This window comes from Grus americana, chromosome 2 (assembly GCF_028858705.1).
Source record: "Grus americana isolate bGruAme1 chromosome 2, bGruAme1.mat, whole genome shotgun sequence".
Classification (NCBI taxonomy): Eukaryota; Metazoa; Chordata; class Aves; order Gruiformes; family Gruidae; genus Grus; species Grus americana.
This window is the reverse complement of record NC_072853.1, coordinates 36,295,554-36,314,606: the sequence shown is the minus strand read 5'-3', so window position 1 is coordinate 36,314,606 and position 19,053 is coordinate 36,295,554. Positions and strand designations below refer to the sequence as shown.

Genomic DNA, 19,053 nt, shown 5'->3' with positions numbered 1-19,053 from the left:
ATGGAAAGTTAAAATTTGAATCAGTAAGCGCACAAATGAGAAAATTGTATTGAAATGGTTATATATTAAAACCATAGTTTCCTTGCCATTTGTTTTCAGAACTAACAAGTTTTTTCCAGAATCGGGTAATACAATCTGTTAGCTTTTTACTACAATTGCTCTTATATCAAATTATTCTATTAGAATAGAATTATAGTTATTGTCAAATACACACAGAAAATGAGATTGTACAATGTATTATTTTAAAGCCAGATGTGAGATAGAAACTGAAATAAATGAAGAAAAGCCTCTGAAAATTAAATCTTTGGGGTTTGAATTCTGTATTTCTGCAAGTCTTACAAAACAAAGTTCATATAACTGCTCTTGAAAATTACCTCTAAAACCAAAATGAAACAAATTGCTGCTAAGCACTTAAATCCTCTTAATCTATGTTCATTTTTAATGGATTTTAGGCACCTGAAGAATGAAAATTATGAACTTAGATGCTGCATGTGTAAAAATTTATGGCATCAGTAAATAATTCTTTCACTTACAGCCAATGGAAAATACGTGTTTTAAATTTGTCCTCTGACCACATACAAAATGATATTTTAATGAAAAATAAAGTGTTCAAATACAAGTATTTTAAATCCTGGTGAGATTGTATTTCCCATGATGACAAATGGGCTAAGCTTTTGGAAAGGAAAAGTAATGCAGTGTGGACACTTCTAGCTGTGGTGTGTCATTGGAGATGTGTTCTCAACATAAAGCATGGGCCACTGGGAAGAATGTGAACATAGCATGAGAGAACAAAAACCACTATTGTGCTAGAAGTGTCTCCTGCCCAGATGCAAACCTCTCTTTGACTTGGGAAAAGCTTGCTCTTTTTTTTGTTTGTTTTTTTTAAATAAAAAGGAGAAAGAAACCTCCAGTATTTTTCAGAGAATATTATTTTTCATGAGGAAGGTTCTTCAGAAGAAAAATTCTAATCTTCTACAAAAATACTCTTAGGAAAAAAGGGATCTCCAATGCCACTTTACTTTAGATGTGTAAATAATACTTATCTGTGCAAAATAATGATAAAAATAGAGTCTGTAACAGGTCAAAGATATCTAATACAATGTACCTCTAGATCTGAGTCAGGTGGTGGTGAAGGATTATTGTTTCTTCTGCCACGTCCACGTGATTTCCCATCTGAACTACGACGCAATCTATCTGAATCTGAATCTTTAATGGGTGTTGATGGACTGTGGATTGTACTGTATTCTGCTGTAGTAAAGAAATGACATTTTTACCTTTCAGTTTAAACTCCAAAATGTTCAACTTGCATTTTAGATGTGACACTAAAACCAGGACGTTCACTAAAAAGTCCTAACTCAACCAATTAAATCTGCAATGATAGATGGCAATACTGATATACAAATTAATTCAATCAAGTTCAAGTTATATGTAAAAACAGAGAGATAAATCATTTCAGTAAACAAACAAAAAAGAAGTAAAAAAAAATCTTCATTCCTTCAAATCATAGAGAAGATCATATCACTTCATAGACAAGATTAAACTCCAAATGAACAATTTTAAGGGATATCAACTTTTTTAAAAGAACGTTGATTTAATTCTAAGTTTTCAAACATGCTTTAAGATAACCATTATGGTGAACTGTAAGGAAAAAAAAAACATCCAAGTGTGAAAAAAAATAACATCTAGAAATTGAAAACTTCCAGATTGCCTGGCTGCAGACACTTTACTCTTAGATTGCTTCTTTTCAGCCAGACGAATAGAATTCTTTCTAAATATGGCATAAGTAGAGTCCTTATTTTCCCAGGGTAAGTTAAATTAATGTTTTAAATATGCATCAACTATGAAGATGAAATCCATAGTATTCTTCAAAGGCCTACTCAACATTGAACTTTTCCAATGAGTACCTTCAAGACAGGATACAATTCTTTATAAACAGCACTGCACACAAATTATTATGCTTCAGCAAAATCTATTTACAAAAATATTTACTGTTGTTGAACAAGTAAAAAAGAATGATGATTTACCTATGTAAGAACAGCAAAGTCTTCCTGAAAACTTTGCTAGTTGGAAGATGTTTTGCATTCTTAACATCCATACACTCAGTAACAGTGAAGTGCTTGAACATTAACAAAGCAGACACTCAGCATAAATTATCCTTCCTAACTCATTTAAGTAGAAGTACTATACTCCTCAGAAATGCAACAACACATTTTTAAATGTCTTTTCATGACTTCCTTTCACAGTCTTAAGTTCACAGAGAAAGACTTTTATTTTGATGGTTATAGTTAATTTTTTTTTCCTTAAAAAACCCCTATTTCTGTGAAGGCAGCTGGAATTTTCAGCATCTGATGTATTTATCAATTTCACTTCTCAGTTAACATGAACTACTCTTTAGAGTTCAGTGGATGTGGATATTTGTATCAATATTAATTTTCTTTTTAATCAGCCTCGACCATGGCATTCCAGTTTGAACAGACAGCTATACTTCTCACATAAGTGACTCTTTCTACTAAAAAAACATCCTGTTGAGGTCAAAGGTTAGCTTAAGGAGAGGACTCTGGACATCTGTGTAACACCACACAAAAAATTACTCAAAATAATAACGGTTGCTTGTGCTGAAAGGAAAAGGTCTTCAAATTCTCATGTTCGGTCTTTAAATCTACATTTAATGGAAATCAGCATATATTATATGTTTCACATTATTCTTTTACCTAAGTATCTCAGGCTACAGTAAACAAAGCAGAATAACAAGTTAAGATGTAACTCTAGGTAAAACAAAGAATGTGTGATTCTGTGTATGTGCCAAACAACAAAAATCATCCAGCTATGTCAGTCTACATAACTGAAGACAGGTTTAAATGTTGAAGACCATGTACATTCCAATAACATATATTTTTTTCCCATGACAATGTATACTTCACAATATTTATTTAAACTCTTTAAACTTTGAATACTGATTGCTCTTTCACCTATTGTACTTAAACATAAATAAGAAATCATAACTCAACTACTCAACTAAGACAGATTTTCCCAACCTTTTAAACTTAAATGAGTTTATCTGCTATACAATATTTTTATTATTAAAATCCTTAATAAAAAAGAAAAAAGAAAAGAAAGAAAACAATGCACAAAAGCCTTGAAATAAATTATAACCCATTAAAATAAACGGATCAGAATTTCTTCAACAGGTATATTGGCCAATGGTGTTCTAAGTACATGCTCTAAAATTCAGATGTAATGAAAAATTGTATTTTCTACTAACTAATTTAAATTAGGGTTGCTCTTGGTCTCTGACAATATTTTTAGAAGTTTGGCTTTAGATCCCAGGTTTTTAAATTTTTCTCACAGACGTGATACACCTAAAACTTCTAAGTAGCAAGCTTGGGGTAGTAAAAATAATACTAAATAAAATAGGGAAGAGATAGCATGGAAAAAGTCTAAACAAAACTTCATGACAAATAAAACCAAGTAAACCTAAGAGAGTGAGCACACACAGCAGAGCGTGGTGAGGGCAGGGAAGAAAATCTGTTTGTAAGAGCCAGCCAGCTTTCCATTTTTGCAAACTTCTTCACTTAAGTATACTACATTCAAAATTTCAAACACAGAGCTGCAAATTTGGGTGGAGGCTCATTTCCATCTCCCCTTCACAGGTACACAAATCATCTGTCTGGATGGGCGAGACCCTCACCTGACAGAAAGACTCCCAACCCTACCTCGGGACCCCAAGGTTGGCTGGGCACACCTTAGCCCACCCTTCTTGGGACCACTGCACCTGCATCATTCTCAAGAGAGATTTGTCTGTCTTGCTGTTATGGATCTCTCCAGGAAATCCACTCTGCTGCTTTAATAGCCACGCCATTAGAAACAGAACATACAACTTCAGCATTCATTACAGCAATGTAAATTCAATCTGTGAAAGCAGGGGAAAAAAAATTATTCCCTTCATTGTATTTGCACGCATTTGAAGACTGTTCTCAGATCCCCTTCGTTTTTCTAGGTTCTGATTATCACTCTCCAAACTGGACACAGTAATCCAAAGCAAAAAGTCAAGCAAAGCTTTACTTTCCATGTCCCGCAGGCTACCCTTCCCTGAACACCACTTGGTAGGAGACAATTTGCATTTTCTGCAATATTTTCAATAAATGTTAGCTTCAGGTTTCCATCCGAGGTGGAAGTGACACCTAACTGGCCATTTCTCAAAGACCTGGCCAAATACTGCATATGAACTGAAGACACAACATTGCTAATACCTGGGGCTTCTGAGCCTACTCAGGAGACCAGTCTGTTATGAACAGTGTGACAGATGGCAGTAACCAATGGGGTGAAACGTGACATTGTGTGCAAGAAACTTATTCCATGTATGTAAAGGGAAACCGTAGCATGTACTCTCTGGATTAAGGCTGTTCGACGGGGCAGCCTCTGTGCGCACGGCTGGGTTACCAGCTCACTGTCCAATGGTCACTCTCAGGTCCTCATAAGGAAACCCAGTTAAAGAATCCAGTACCCAGCTGAGCCCTGAGCCTCGACAAGCCCAAGCCCTGACAAATTCTGGAGCAAGAAAAACAACAGCGGCTGAGGGTACTTGGTGTGACACTAATATTTGGAGTACTGAGAGCAGTCTGCAGGGAAAGGTAGAGCCTGGAAGGAGCTGCCAACATTCCCCATCCCACATTTGTGCAGTTCATCATTGCTGCCTAAATGTATACCTCACACCTGCTCCTATTCAGATCACATCTCCATTTTTTGAGTTCTCATCCTGTCTCCAAAGAACTCACAGCCCCTCTCAGCATGGTGTCATCTACATATTTAATAGGCAAACACATTCTGTTCCGTCATCTAAATGATTAATGAAAATGCGGTCTGGTGCTAGACCCAAGGCAGACACTGAGGAATGCTGCTGTAGCCATCCTTCTATTTTAACAGCAAGCTCTCACTGACTTCTCCCTGGACATGGTTTCCTAAAGAGCTTTATATCATTCCACTGTAGTTTCTGCTGGACTGCTTTAGTTTAGTTTGCTTATAAGATTTTTTAAGTGGAAAGATTTAACTGTCAGGGCAGCAAAAGCCTTGCTGAAGTCAAGCTATACAGCCACAAAACACATTACTGTTATACCCACTATTCTACGTGCATTGATAGGAGAAGGTTAATTTGTTCAACCTCAGCTGACTTCATAGTACCAGATGTATTGTAATATTAGCCAAGGGAAATGATTACGTTTCTAAGGCATTGAATTTAATTTTATGCTGTTCTTGAGCATCACAAACCCAGGGAAATGCAGGAGAAAACCCAGCCCTCCACAAAATCATGAGCAGGAAAAGGGGTGAGGATCAGCTCTCCACTGCCTGTCCCAATACTAAAGCAAAGGAAGCTGGCAGCAGCCAGGTTGAACACAAGAAGAAGTTCAGATAAAAACTAGGAGATTTGTGGCATATTTTGCTGAAAAACGCCAGGCTCCCAAAAGATTACAAGGGTTCAAGAGGAGCCTGAAGACATCCTTGGAAGAGAAGCAAGAGAAGGGTGCTACAGCCGTGCTGCATTAGAGGTTGGGTCTGTGGGACCAAACAAATGGTGGCAACAACCCCAGGCTTCACTGCCTGTTTCTGGGAGGTCATTTCACTGTAGGTCCAGCCTGATTTAGTCTCCTGAGCACCCTCAATAGGGGCTGGAGGAATTAGGAGCCGTCCTGGAGGACACCTTCCAGGTTAGTTTTGTCTGGAAGGACTCCAGCTGGGTGCTCTAGGACCGCTCTGCTGAGCCAAAGCTCCGCATCAAAACAAGACTCCTGCTCCAAATTAAAATGTTAATGTAGGCACACCCTAAACATACAAACAACAACAGCTTTGCAAATGCCCTGAGATGAAAATATCTGGAAGCTGGAAAAGTGCTTAGGGCAAGTCTTACACAAGCTCAGCCCATCCTTGCTGCTCCCAGGGTATCTGCTGATGGTCACTGCAGCGGGCAGGGTATGGGGCTGATGATTGATCCATCAGACTGGATCACTACAGCCATTTCAGTGTGTCACATATGCCTTCACAAAATCCTATTAATAATGTAGCAAGTTATTCTTCTGCATTCATTAACAGACACATAATTTTAGATCTCTGTGCTACAGCACTTCTCTGCGTGGCACCCCAGGCAGACACTAAACTTTACAACTTGTTTCTCCTTCACACGCTCAGAGTTCCCTCTTCCAAACCTTGACCAAGTGTAATAGACCAAATCTTGACTTCTTTAGTCAGGCAGAAAAACATTTTAAACACTTATCCTACAAATGTATGCCTCCTTTTCCAGGTGTGACTGGTTCCCTCTGCTCCCTCCTGAGCCCTAGTAGTAACCCCTGTTACTTATGGTGACAACAAGCCAGACAAAAACTACACATAACTGTGAGGAATAAAATATGTTTACATTTAGATTTAGCTAAAATAGATGAACCATACTGCAACATTTCCCTATGTTTCAAGGCACTGTATTATTGCAAGTTGACATAATATTTCATAAGCATATACTTCCCCATTATACATCATTGTTGGGCAGTTTTGATGGTTTTGTTACAGAGGACAATTTCCATCATCTCATAAATAAGAATACTTTGATTATTTATGACAGTAAATCATAGACAATAATAGACAATACAGCCACAGAGAGATACCATTTGCAACACCATATTCTGTAATTCCTTTCTGTTTGTTATGAAAATCCCCTCTAAGTAATTGCTGTATTGTCTTACTATTGATTTCAATGTACTGTACAGCAATAGTATCAAATGACAAACCTGGGGAAAACTAGCTGTCTGAGAAATCCCAAAATCAAGTCTGTCTCTAGTAGGACCAGTAGGTAAATTCAACTGGCAAGTATGTGAGTAGAGCTCTTGCTGTTGACAAAGGCATTGCAAATTTCATCAGACTTTTTCCCTACTACACCAAAAGGGTATGCAAAAAAGAGTAAACGCACATTATCAAAGTAATCATATCTCATGTCACAATGTAAATCACATGAACGAGATGGGCCTAGGATAGCTAGTATAGTCAAATATCTCTGCAAGTAGGTATGTACAAATATTTTCCATTTAGATTGTGCCCAGATTAATGGTTTCCGATCAAATCTTATACTTAATTTTGAATAAAGACCTTAAATCCCCTGGCCAGTGTTATTTTAACTCCAGTATACCAAAATAAAAATATAAGATACAGGTAGTTTGAATACGTCAGTCTCATGCTATGATTTTCTTACTTTTGCATAAATAAAGCTAAACACAAAATTCCATTTGCACTATACAAACTTCTTCCTTTACTGCTTACATAAAACTGGACCAGGATTAAACAATGCAGCAGAATCACGTAGGTATTTGAGGATTTTTTTAATTTTTTTTACTTCCCTATAAAATATATGACTACTACATTAGCAGTAAGTAAAAGTACTAAATAAGTATTGCAAGAAATACAATGCCTGCTGACAGGATCACAGAAGGATGTCTTTAGTGCTGTTTAGACAAAACGTCAAAATCTTCACCTGAAAAATGAATCTAATGTTTGTCTATTGAGGACTATGAATATACTATTATACTCTTGACAGAAATCCTCAATAGTCTGTTAAAAATATTGGCAAAAATGTCTATTTATTTCAAGGCTTGGGCGAATTTTGATTTAGGATTGTATATTCAAAATAATGACAAAATGTCATATTAACAGTAAATCTTACATGTAACAGTATACATTAACTATGTATGACAGCTATATTAACAAGCCCTACAGTGGTCCAGATTTTTTTCTCCAACTTTCAATGTTGAAGAAAAAAAAGATGAAGCAATCCCATAATGGACAGGTAGTACCTCTCTCCATTGTAGGCATTTCTTCCTTACTCATTATTTACACTTTCAAACAATTTGAAATTATTGTTACTTTTAATCCTACTAAAACCAATGAACATCCTATTTATCTATTAAAAAAAGTCTACTGAAAAATGCCTCAAGTTCTTAGCCTCAACGTATCTTGTGACAATAAGTCAGGCTATATATTGTTGGATGCAATGCGAGAGTTAAAAGTTGAACATTGTTACGGTAAAAACAAGAGAACAACCATTATCAGAAAAGCAAAACCAGTCCTGTACTTCACCATTCATCATTACATCCAATCTCATTTCTCTTTTTATAGAATTTTCATTGAGTTTCCTTCCTATATAAATATATACTCTAGATTTACTCTTCATTTATATTTATGAAAAAGAGCAAACATTAGAACACCAGTAAATACTGCGAATACAGCAGTATTTCTTTCCAAACAGGTATTAGTGAAAAGTTGCCTACATAGTCTATTCGCTCTGTTTCACTTTCCTGTCTCTAATTTATTGTTATGAAATACGATAAGGAGAAACTGTAAAAGTAGCTTTCCCTTTTGCAATACTAAATGTGATATAGTGTTCAAGGAAAAAGAAGTTTAGTCTTTAAGAGCACTATGGTGACCCATGGCTGAGAACAATTTTTGTTGGCTAGCACAGCCCTTGTGGGGTTTTTAATCTGCATTGTGAAGTATGTGAGTAATATAAAAAAAAAAACCCACAGCCTTCCAGTAATATTTTAAACATACTTATTGCAGAAACCAAGAAAACTGATCAAATACCAAGAACAATGCAAGTCTCTCTTGCGAGAAACACTGTTTAATAAATTATAAATACAGCATCATATGAAATAGAAGGATAAATTTGGCTTGGTTGACTGAATTTCTAAACAAAAAATCGCACAAATCAAGAATTTTTTGTTACCAGCTGTGATGATGGAGTTGAAATATTACAAGAGAAAATTGTTAAAGCTTTAGAAAAAGTAGTAATTTCCTACATTAACTCTTAGAAATACATGTTATGAATGTTCCTCTAATTATTTTAGAACATCAGGGCAGGCATAATGGATTGAGGCAAAACTCTATCCGTACACAATAAATTTGAACACTGGCCAACAGCAGGTGACTAGGTGAGAGAGCATAAAAAGGACAGACATACACACAGTGCTAATTCGTCCGCTGTCTCCAGTGATTTTTTCTGTCAAGAATTTCTTGAATTGATGTTGGTGTCTGTGTAAATCCAATCTTTGAGTTTGTCTAAGCAATGCTTGAACTGGCATAAACTTTTTGCATCCACAGCATCCTGCAGCAAGGAGCTGCACAGCTTACCTATATGCAACATAAAGAAATACTTCCTTTTATTCACTCTGAACCTACTTCAATGAATTTGAGTATTGGAAGGCAGAGTGAATTTTTGCTCACTAGTCTACTTTTATTATTTTTTATCATTTTAATTATTATTACTTCTCTTACATACTACAGCTCACACGAAAAAATCAGCAACTCGCTGTTCATACCTGGGATAATCTAGTCATGTATGGACTGAAAGCTCATCCCAGAAGGAACCTAATATTCTATCGTTATTCTGATGAAAAACATTTCCTTCTGTAAAGAAAAAGTTAGAATTCTACGAGTGGAAAAAAACTTTGAAAATTCTTACTTCTGAACTGAAACAAAATTTCCAATGAATTCTGAAGCAAAGCACACATTAAAAATTTGAAATGTCATACTGAGATTGTTTTGTTTAATAATTTTCTGATTATGTCACTAGAAAAATACAGCCTTCTGTTCACAAGGAAATAACATTAATCTGAGTGTCTCATTTATGGAGACAGGGACTATCAACCTCTGTGCAATCAAAACGTTTTGTCATGACTGAGGTACAAGAAATTTTTCAGATCCACAAAAGAAAGAGAAAGAAGAAACACTGAGCATGGAAAATCTCAGGTTCTTCTGCAAGAATCCCTGGACATCCTGGATTGCATTGCAAAAACTTGCATATTTAACTAAGAACTGTGGGAAACCATAAAAGGATTATTTTATATTTGGACAACGAATTAAATATATTTTAAGTGAAATTATCTGAGCTTTCTGAGTCTGCAAAACTCTACTAAAAATGTCACAAGAGCACATAATTACTTTCTCTCTTTTCACATTTCTTACCAGACTCTTCTGTTTCACTTACTGGCCCAAATTCATAGGAACCACCTATGTCTGTCAAATTATTCTGGTGCCTCTGTAAAGCCTGAAGGCTGTTCTGTGCTTGTCCTGGCATAGTTCAGAACTGCACAGATTACACGGGTTTTTTAAATATATAAGATGTCTAGGGATATCAGCATCCAGTAAGAACAGCTGCAATTCAGCAGCTGGAGCCCGTCCTACTAAAGGGGTACAGTAGCCTAATGTGATGGCTCTGCACTGCTCCCCACCATCCCTCATATGCAGTGTTCCAGTTGTGGTAGAGAATCAGCAGCCTAACTTGACCAGATGTGGCAAAACATCCTAGAGAAATTTGACTAATTGTAATTAAAATTTGCTTAGTTTGCTCCTTTGTTCTGTGTTTTTGACCCAACTGTGAATTTCAGACTTCTCTCTAATAAGCCTTTCACTTGTCCCCACTCCACCAGAACTCCCTTCCTCCATGCTGATCCTCCTTTCCTTTGACCCCAGCCTTGCTTTGTCTTCCAAGCATACCGTGTATGAGCTCACCTGAGACTTTGCAATAAGCCTCAGCAAGAAGAAAGTAAAAAAATTTACACCGTCTGAGGGGAAATGGCAGGCACAGCACTGGATTCACTGACTGGTCCTTGCTTCCCTTCTACCAGGGTTGAAGGTTTGTGATGCAGTGAAAGGTTCTCACCTAATTTTAACCTAGGAACCCAACACTGGTATATCAGCCGCCTTAAACTGCTCTCATACCAGTGGAGAGGCTTTGGCACCTCAGGATTAAGACTGTAGTTAAAGTGAACTCTAAATAGAGGTACTCATCTCTCTCCACTCAATACAGGAGTAGCCTAAACAGGTTTGATCCTAACTTAAATGCATAAAGACAAATATGTAAAGATAAATGGAGAAATCTGGGTCTAGCCCTACACCTTCTGCAACCGTGTTGGTGAAGTGGAACAGAAAGGTGGTTTCCATTGCTTCTCCTAACAGAGAGTGGCTCACAGCAGGTAATTTTCTAAACGTGTCCCTGCCTGTGGTACAGGCAGCCAGGCCAAGATAACCCCATACCTACATTAAGACTTGTTATTTGCAAACTATCTGAAGGAACTTTTTCAGATTTGCTAAATCGGTAACATAAATATCTCAGGGAAAGAGATGGCAGGCCCAGCGATGCCAGAGGAGGTGTGCACATGTCCAAGGAATGGCTATGTCCAAGCAAGCAGTGGTAGGGCGCCCATTGATGTACAGCTTTCAATACAGGAAAGCATAAATTATAAGAGGGCTTAGGTGCAGGACACATCCATGAGAAAGCCCACCAACTTATTTCAGATTTTTAGACAAAACTATCTTAACAAGACTCTGGAAGATTTGAGGGAGAAAAGAAAAACTTCTTAAAAAGGAACTGATAGAAAAGTTCTGTCCAGGCTTCTAGAGCACAGAAAACTATTTAAATAGGAAGACAGGCTTTAAGTCACTAAGTTTGAGCTTGGAAAAAATATATGTCCTGTCTCCATATGCGTGTTTACTGTTGCTTTTAGGAAGTATCAACTACTTTAAAAACATATATGCAAAGATTTTGCAAAAGATCAAGACCCAGATGATACAACAATTCAATTTTTGTGTCTTGATAAAAGCTAAAACTTGATCACATTTGGTTTTTGGGGTAAGAGGAACTTACTGCTTCCAACTTAAAAAGAAAAGTAAAAAAAACCTGCAAGAAAACAAACCCCCCAAAATTAAAAACAAAGTGAAAAGCAGAGTCATTATGCAGAACCCAATACGCATCCACATATTCTAAAAGCCACAGACTCCAATATGCATTCATATATTTAGAAAGATTCCTTTCTCAAATACATTGATCACACACACGTGATCTCGTGTATATAAACACACACCCCAGCTGTATTTTCTTCCCTACTTAATTTCAGCAAACGTATCAAAAGACACAACATTGCATATGTTTTCTTCAGGTATACACTCATGCAGAAAAGCAACAGAGTACTACCAAATTATATTAAAGCTCACATTGCACATGCAAGATCAGTCCTACAACGTACTTCAAGGAAACTGAAAACAACCTCCCCCAACAAAACTCCAAAACAAAACCTTCTGATAATCTTGCCAAATCATAGGTGATTTTTTACCACATTACTGAGAAATACATCTGCAACCTTGGACCTTCTCTCTGACAGATTTCAAACTTCTGCCATCTACTAACTACTGACATGCTTGAACTGTTAAAAAATGTAATTTTTTTTTTTTTTAATAATGGGAAAAGTATTTTTCACCTCTCATTTCCAAAAACAGCTGGAGCAGTTTGGCATAAATGTTCAAAAAATATCTTAACTGGGAAAGGACTGCCAAATTCCAGCAAGAAAGGTAAAACGACTGGGAAAAAAGGACAAGCCACTGAAAATCTTTTCTTAAAATGGAAACACTTGTGCAGTTTCAACTCCCCATTACAAGCATTATTATGTCCTCTGAAAGTGAAAAACACAAAAGCTCTCTTTCAAGTGGACAGTTGGGCTATGGTCTGAAGGCCTCTAGATTTCAGTTTAAGGAAAAATCAAAGGAGTTTATCTTAATGAAGACAGAGCCTAAAAGCATCAGGTTCTGGTTTAGTGTAAAGAGCTTTCCATGTCCTGCAATTTTTCACACAAGCATTTTACAAATAAATACAAACAACTTGTATTTTGTACAAGCTTTAAACTTTTACTGATCCCGGGTTTTCTTTAGTCTATTTTCTGTTAGAATCTGTGCAAGATGTGCCACAGGCTCAGGATTAAGAAATAATAAAAAAAAAAAATCAACAACTACACACACACACACACACAAAAATCCAATCCAATCTCCTTTCAACTTACAAAAACGTGCCTCATAGGGACCATAAAATCCATGTAATTACCTGCTGCAGGATCTGTAACCGCTTGACTGGTGATGCCAGATGGTGGTTCTTGAAGCTGGTATGTTGCATTTGTGGAGGGTGTCGTCGGGCTGGTGTTGCTGTTTGTCATGTAATGTGAAGGATATGGTGAGCTATTATAATACTGTGCATATTGGCCCTGGCCAAAACTGGGATAAGAGGGATATTCCTGCAAGACAAAAAAGCAACTGAATAGTCCATCAAAGTTTTGCTACTTTTTAGTATAAATTCCAAAATATAACTACAAACACATGTCAGATTTTCAGCACGTATGCTTCCTGGACTGGATGCAGGAGGACCTAAAACTGTGAAGCAGTAAAACGAAATCTAAATTACACATAATTTAGTATGTCTTCTCACACAAATAGTTTATTAGGCACACTACTGAAGATGTGTGAATAAGAACATCAAACCCAGATGATTAGTTCTATTATTGGAAGATGATGAATTGAAGAAAAACATTTATACACATTAGTTTAAATTGAAATTATGCTAATTTCATTCAAAAAGCTATTTAAGGGTTACATTTTTTCAGTGGATGAGAATTCTAAGTTTGCCAAAGTTTCCTTGACTCATATTTACAAATTTACCTGCTGTGAACTATTAAATCCAGTAGAATTTGTGAGTGAATTATTTCCTGCATATATTCCTGATGATGTTGTAAAACTGCTGCCTGAAATCAAATGAAATGAAAAATTATGTGAATTACTAAAACACAGTATCAGAAAATAACTTCCATCATGCGATTATATCATAAGGATATGGCTTATTTGTAATATTTCCCATATGTTGACTGATTCGGTTGTCATCAGCTCTATAACATGTTAATATAGGGAAAGTGATAATTCATTGTTCCTACACCCTGTGTTTCATTACTGCAATAAAAACTTTAAATTTAGACAGGAATTTGGAGCCACATCAGGTCTGATGGAATATTAGGCTATCCCGCCCCTCTGAACAGTCCTCAGCATTGTGGAAGTAATGAGGGTTTCTTCACTTTCAACTTTTTGTTGAACAATAACTGCAAGCTTTGTCCTGGGAGATGCCATCTCCCCTCACTGAAACCCACTGGCTCTGTTTCTCCTATTGCCTTCGAGAACCAGGTCCTCTCTCCTCTCTGAACCTCAGCATCCAAAGGAGCAGCAAAAGTGGTAACTCCCTGATCCGAGCAGCTCAGCCATTAGGATTCACCAGTTGATCATAGACAGCCTTGGGCCGCAAACCTTTTTCTTTTTTGATAGAGTCTACCGGGCATGACACAAGGGAGAAAAGTACCTCTTTGAGAAGGGAGGCCCAAGATTGAATTTAGTGCACAGACTGAATTACCGCCTTCACCTCCCTCCTCCTCTCCTCACGAGCCACCAGAAACAGACAGATGGGGCTCTTGTTTAATACCTAACCTGAGAAGCTGTTCCACTAAAAGGGCAGTAACCCTCTTTCAGCTGTTTTGCCCTTGCTGTTTATAACCCAGGAGTGACACAGCCACCAGCTGAGACATATGGATGCACGGGGTGAAGCTACATAAGCCACCAGAAAGTCTGTAATGAGGCAACCTATTGAACTTGTCCAGCGGGAGAGCACCAGCCAGCGAGGAGCTCGCATTAAAGCGCATGGGTTGTTTACAGCCTTCCTCACCACCGAAACCTGCCTTAGTGCAAAGATATACCGAGACCTTGGGAGCAAAAGCTTGCAGGTGAGCCAAGGAGGCAAGGAGGGACGGAAATCAACAGGGAGCCAGGCGTGCAGAGGCACCGATCCTCTGATGTACCCGACGCAACTCAATTAACCAAATCCTATGCAGCGGTTACTCACTGGGAAAAGTGACATTTCTTGCAACTCCAAACAGCGAGGAATGCAGGCAGGGCTGCATGCTTAGTACAACCGCTAAAGGGCATTTGTGAGCTATTTACTTTTTTTAAACAAAAAACCCCCAAATCAATAGGTATCCTAGCTATAAGAAGTCAGAAGGAAAAATATTTAAATGCGTTGATTACAAAAGTTACTGAAAATGCGCACAAGTTAAACCTCAAAGTAGATGTGAAGTATGTCCGACAGCAGTGGGAGTAAAAGATGAAGCTTAAACTTAAAGCGTGATAATGACTGTAAACATTTCTCTTGTATTTGCTATTAGTGAAAAAGCTCTGTGGTTGTTGATAGATGCTACTAATCCTGTGAACTAAAATCAGATTACTTCAGCAGAAGAGTTGACATCCAAGTTTAGCAGATAGTACAGATAAACAGTACTAATGAGAAAAACATGTTGTTTTAAATTTAATTTAAAATTGGAAAACAGATGTTATTTTTTATTATAACAAACCCCAGAGCCAAAATACAGCTGAAAAATATTTTAAATTGCAAAACTTTGAAATGCTATTTTATTTCTAAGAGTGCTTTGGCAGGAAGAATGTAAGTCACTGTGTCTCTTTATTTCTGTAGTTATTTCTGAGTGATGTAGTAATATATTCAAACACAAGTTTTATAGGTGAATGGTTTGAACCATTCTGAAAAGATACAAAAGGACTCTCATAGTCCCATATAAGCCCATATAAGAAGAAAACCAAAACAAAACCAAAAAAACCACCTTTTTTTGAGGAATGCATTATCTTTCCACAGAAAGTTTGGAAAATAATTTGCAAGAGCAAATGAGAAAAGTAATTACATGCCAGCCAGCATCTCTTCCTCTCAGACAAAGACACACACATACTAACACGCAGATCTCTCTCTTTCATCTCATGGTCAGCACTGGTTCCTATGGAGGAGGGGTAGGGGTCTCCTAGACCGTAACAAACATGAAGCAGGTTTCTCAGAAACGGCTCTGTGGGCCACCCAGAACTACTGGCCTAAAGTTGTTTTTAAAATACTCCAATTTTGCCATTTGTTTTTTAAATAATCGACCACAGCACAGCATAGAGCTGCTGTTCCTGCCTTAGCTGAACAAACACAAAAATAAGAATCTCTACGAAGCGCACGAGATTTACTGCCACAAGTTGGCCAGCTACGTAGCTTTAAAATGTGATAAAAGCTGTAAATTGCAGGTCAAAGGTCTATTTTGTAAAGAGCAAGGACCCACATTAAAGCTGGGAATCCCAGTCAGCGTCGGAAGATGGCCGGACCCTGCTGGGACCAGGGCGCGGGCTCTGGGCGCGGGGCTCGCCCCCGCGCTGCCCCGAGGCGCAGGATGCGGTCCTCCCCTGTGTATTACCCACAGAAGCCCATTTGCTTTCCTAGCTCAGTCTCTTTGCCATGGGCTATGTCTATCATCAGGGTACAATGTATGTGGCAGAAGTTCAGTGCAGCTCTCCCGGGAAAGCCCAAGACGGCCAGATGGGCTATTTAAACTCAAGGTTTCTTCCGTTTGCTTACAGTGTTTAAAAATCCTTGGCAAACTCCCCCTTGTTGTCCTAGTAACTGCTTAGCCATCCAGCACAATATTTTTATACTGTATAATAATAACCGAATACCTTAACGTTTACTTTTTTATGGATGAATTCCCAAACCAATTGGTTAGTATATTCTCAAACATCACAGTCCTGGTAACTAAAACAATGCTGGTGCTCATCACAGGTCTAGTACCCTTCCAGCGGTAGGATACTTGGGTGCAGTGTAAAAGCCATGCTTTTATCTCAACCAAAAGGATACTCAAGAGACAGTTGCAAATTCAGCTCTTTCCTTGGTGTTTCCCCCAGCCCTTCTCACTGAGCAGTCCTTATAATGGTGCCAATATAGGAACAACGGCCCATTCCCACAGCCATTAGTCATGTAAGTGGTCTTTCAACATCTATGAAGCAACCTACATGAAAAACAGCTTCAGGAACATACTCATTAAAGTAAGGGGGTGGGGGGGAGTGTGGAGACAGGGGGGCAGAACCGCCTAGGTCCTCTTCCCCCCCTCTCCCCTCCTCCCTCCCCATTGTAGGGATGATAAATTTGTAACAAACAAAAATCCAATTACCAGAATAACTTTAGCAAGGAGTCACAGGCAGCAATTTTTCTCATCATTTTCAAAAGTTGGCAGTCTCTCCCTCTGCTATTGTTCGGTGACTAATCATGCTGTAATTTTAGCAGGGTCAGGAAAAGCACTGGGTTTAATTGGCTGCACACGCATTGCGAGGCAGTGCCTTTACGTTGCAGGGAGCCATTCGCCCCAGGGAGAGGAACCAGAATAACTCCAAAGCTTTCAGGCGCGAGGTAACCCCAACCAGGGAGCACAAGCACAGCAACTGAAAGGCCACGAGGAAATCCCCTTTACTGCAGGCAAGAAGCAGGGCCCCAAAGACGCTGTCATGTAACGCTTGGTAGGTTGTGGGATCCATTATCTCCATTTAGCAGCTCAGCAGCCGCACGCAGGAGATGAAGAACGGCTATTGCAGGCTATGACAAGGCTGATGCTGCAGCCTGCCTGTATACTGCTAGAGGGGAAAGGGAGAACAAACTCATTTCCCTCTCTGGAGGTTTCTGCACAAACAACTGAACAGCAGCAGCACTACCCCCGACTTCTGTCAAGAGAATCAATTTTGTCCTTAAATAATAACTGAAACTATGAATAGGTTCTCCTTCCAAAATTAAATGAGGAAAGGGAAACAAATGTTCTGGTTTACTTTTAACATCTGTTCAATCAAAAGGAACAATTAAGTCAATTTAAAGTTGTTTCAAATTCAAAAGTTAGCCTAATGAAAACATTAAACCCCATATATTCTCATGTACAATATAGATATATACTGTCAACATTTAACTGCAAGAAAGTCCTGTTCACCAATGTGATTCTTTTCTACTTAGCTTCTACCAACTCCACCAATATTTTCATTTGAAATACTCTCCTTACTTCCATTCTTATGGTCCGTAAGGTTTCTGTAAGAGACCAGTCCTTCCCTCACCCACACGCCATGCTGTTCATGAGCACAACAGAAATGACATACACACCACAGGGACCCCCGACTCTTCTACTCTGACCTGTGGCTCTTCCACCCAAGTCAGACTCTCAGCAATCTGCTGCCTTCCACGGGTGGGCAGCTCTCAGCCCAAGCACGGCACAGCTGGAGCAGAACCCAAGCTCAGACGCCTCCTCCCGCAGCCCTGCAGACAATACTATCGTGAAATCAATGCCTCTGACCCGCCTTTCGTTAGAGCTTCACAACTGGGTCATCTTTAACATATTTCTTTTGCAAAGTATTTTTAGATCCTTGCCTTTCAATGTGTTCAGCCGAAATGCTTTCCAAGATCTTACTGTTCCACCTCTTGACAACCACCACCCTTTCACGACTTTGACAATTCTGATCTTATATACGTTTTGCATATCACAGAAAACAAAGCAATACCCTTTATGACAGACCTCTATGTAGTCCATTGACTAAGTCCTAGGTTTGCTCTACTAATGCCAGAATTCACTGCTTACTCTTAAAATTTTCCAACAAGCACTCTCTCACGTTATCCCATGCTGCCCCCCCTTTCCTCCCTCCATCGAATGAGTTTCCCATAGACATCTGCAAAACTACTTCATTATCCTCCCTAAAATCCCTCTTTATTGACATCCCTCTGCTCTCTATCTTACAAAAAAATCCACCTTTAGAGCTGTTAGATAACCAACGTGGGGTGACAACTGTTTATTATGCCTAAACAGTGCCACCTTTATTGATATTAGACATTCCTAGCCCGTGTGTTTTATTTTAGCCTCCAACTTCTATAGGGACTATATTTTCACTTGGCTGTATAAGTTAGCACAACAGGATCCCGATACATGACTGTGGCACAAAGGCACTACTGCAATAGAAATTATAGGCAACACAGACATGATTTTTCAATAACTCTATTTCCTCACGACCATGAATTATCAGTTCCTTAAAAGCTGGAATGTTGATCCAGGAGTTCCTCATAGCTCCTGCTGGCAAGCACTTTGAGCCGTCTCCTACAGAGAGGTAGAGGTTTTTTGGGGGGGGTGGGTATGTGTGTTTGGGTTTTTTTGGTGTGGCTATCTGCAAAAAGCAAAACCAATAACCTGGTTATGGTTACATTTACTCAGGTGAGTAGAAGTTCACCACTATTCAGCACGCAGACAAAAGTTTGCATACTACTCGTTCTATCTTCCGCTTACTTGTCAGAGCACACTGCAAGCAAGCAGTACTTCAGATGTCAGA

At 38.5% G+C, this 19,053-nt stretch overlaps 1 protein-coding gene across 2 annotated transcripts in view; it reads right to left on the bottom strand.

Moving 5' to 3' along the window:
• EYA1 (EYA transcriptional coactivator and phosphatase 1) overlaps window positions 1-19,053 on the bottom strand; it is a 146,006-nt gene that overhangs the window by 45,948 nt on the left and 81,005 nt on the right. For both annotated transcript variants that reach the window (XM_054815777.1, XM_054815776.1), the window contains exons 8-10: window positions 13,513-13,595; window positions 12,905-13,091; window positions 1,106-1,248 (exon numbers count right to left, since the gene is read on the bottom strand). In XM_054815777.1, coding sequence (XP_054671752.1) covers window positions 1,106-1,248; window positions 12,905-13,091; window positions 13,513-13,595 — 413 coding nt within the window. The remainder of the gene's footprint in view (window positions 1-1,105; window positions 1,249-12,904; window positions 13,092-13,512; window positions 13,596-19,053) is intronic.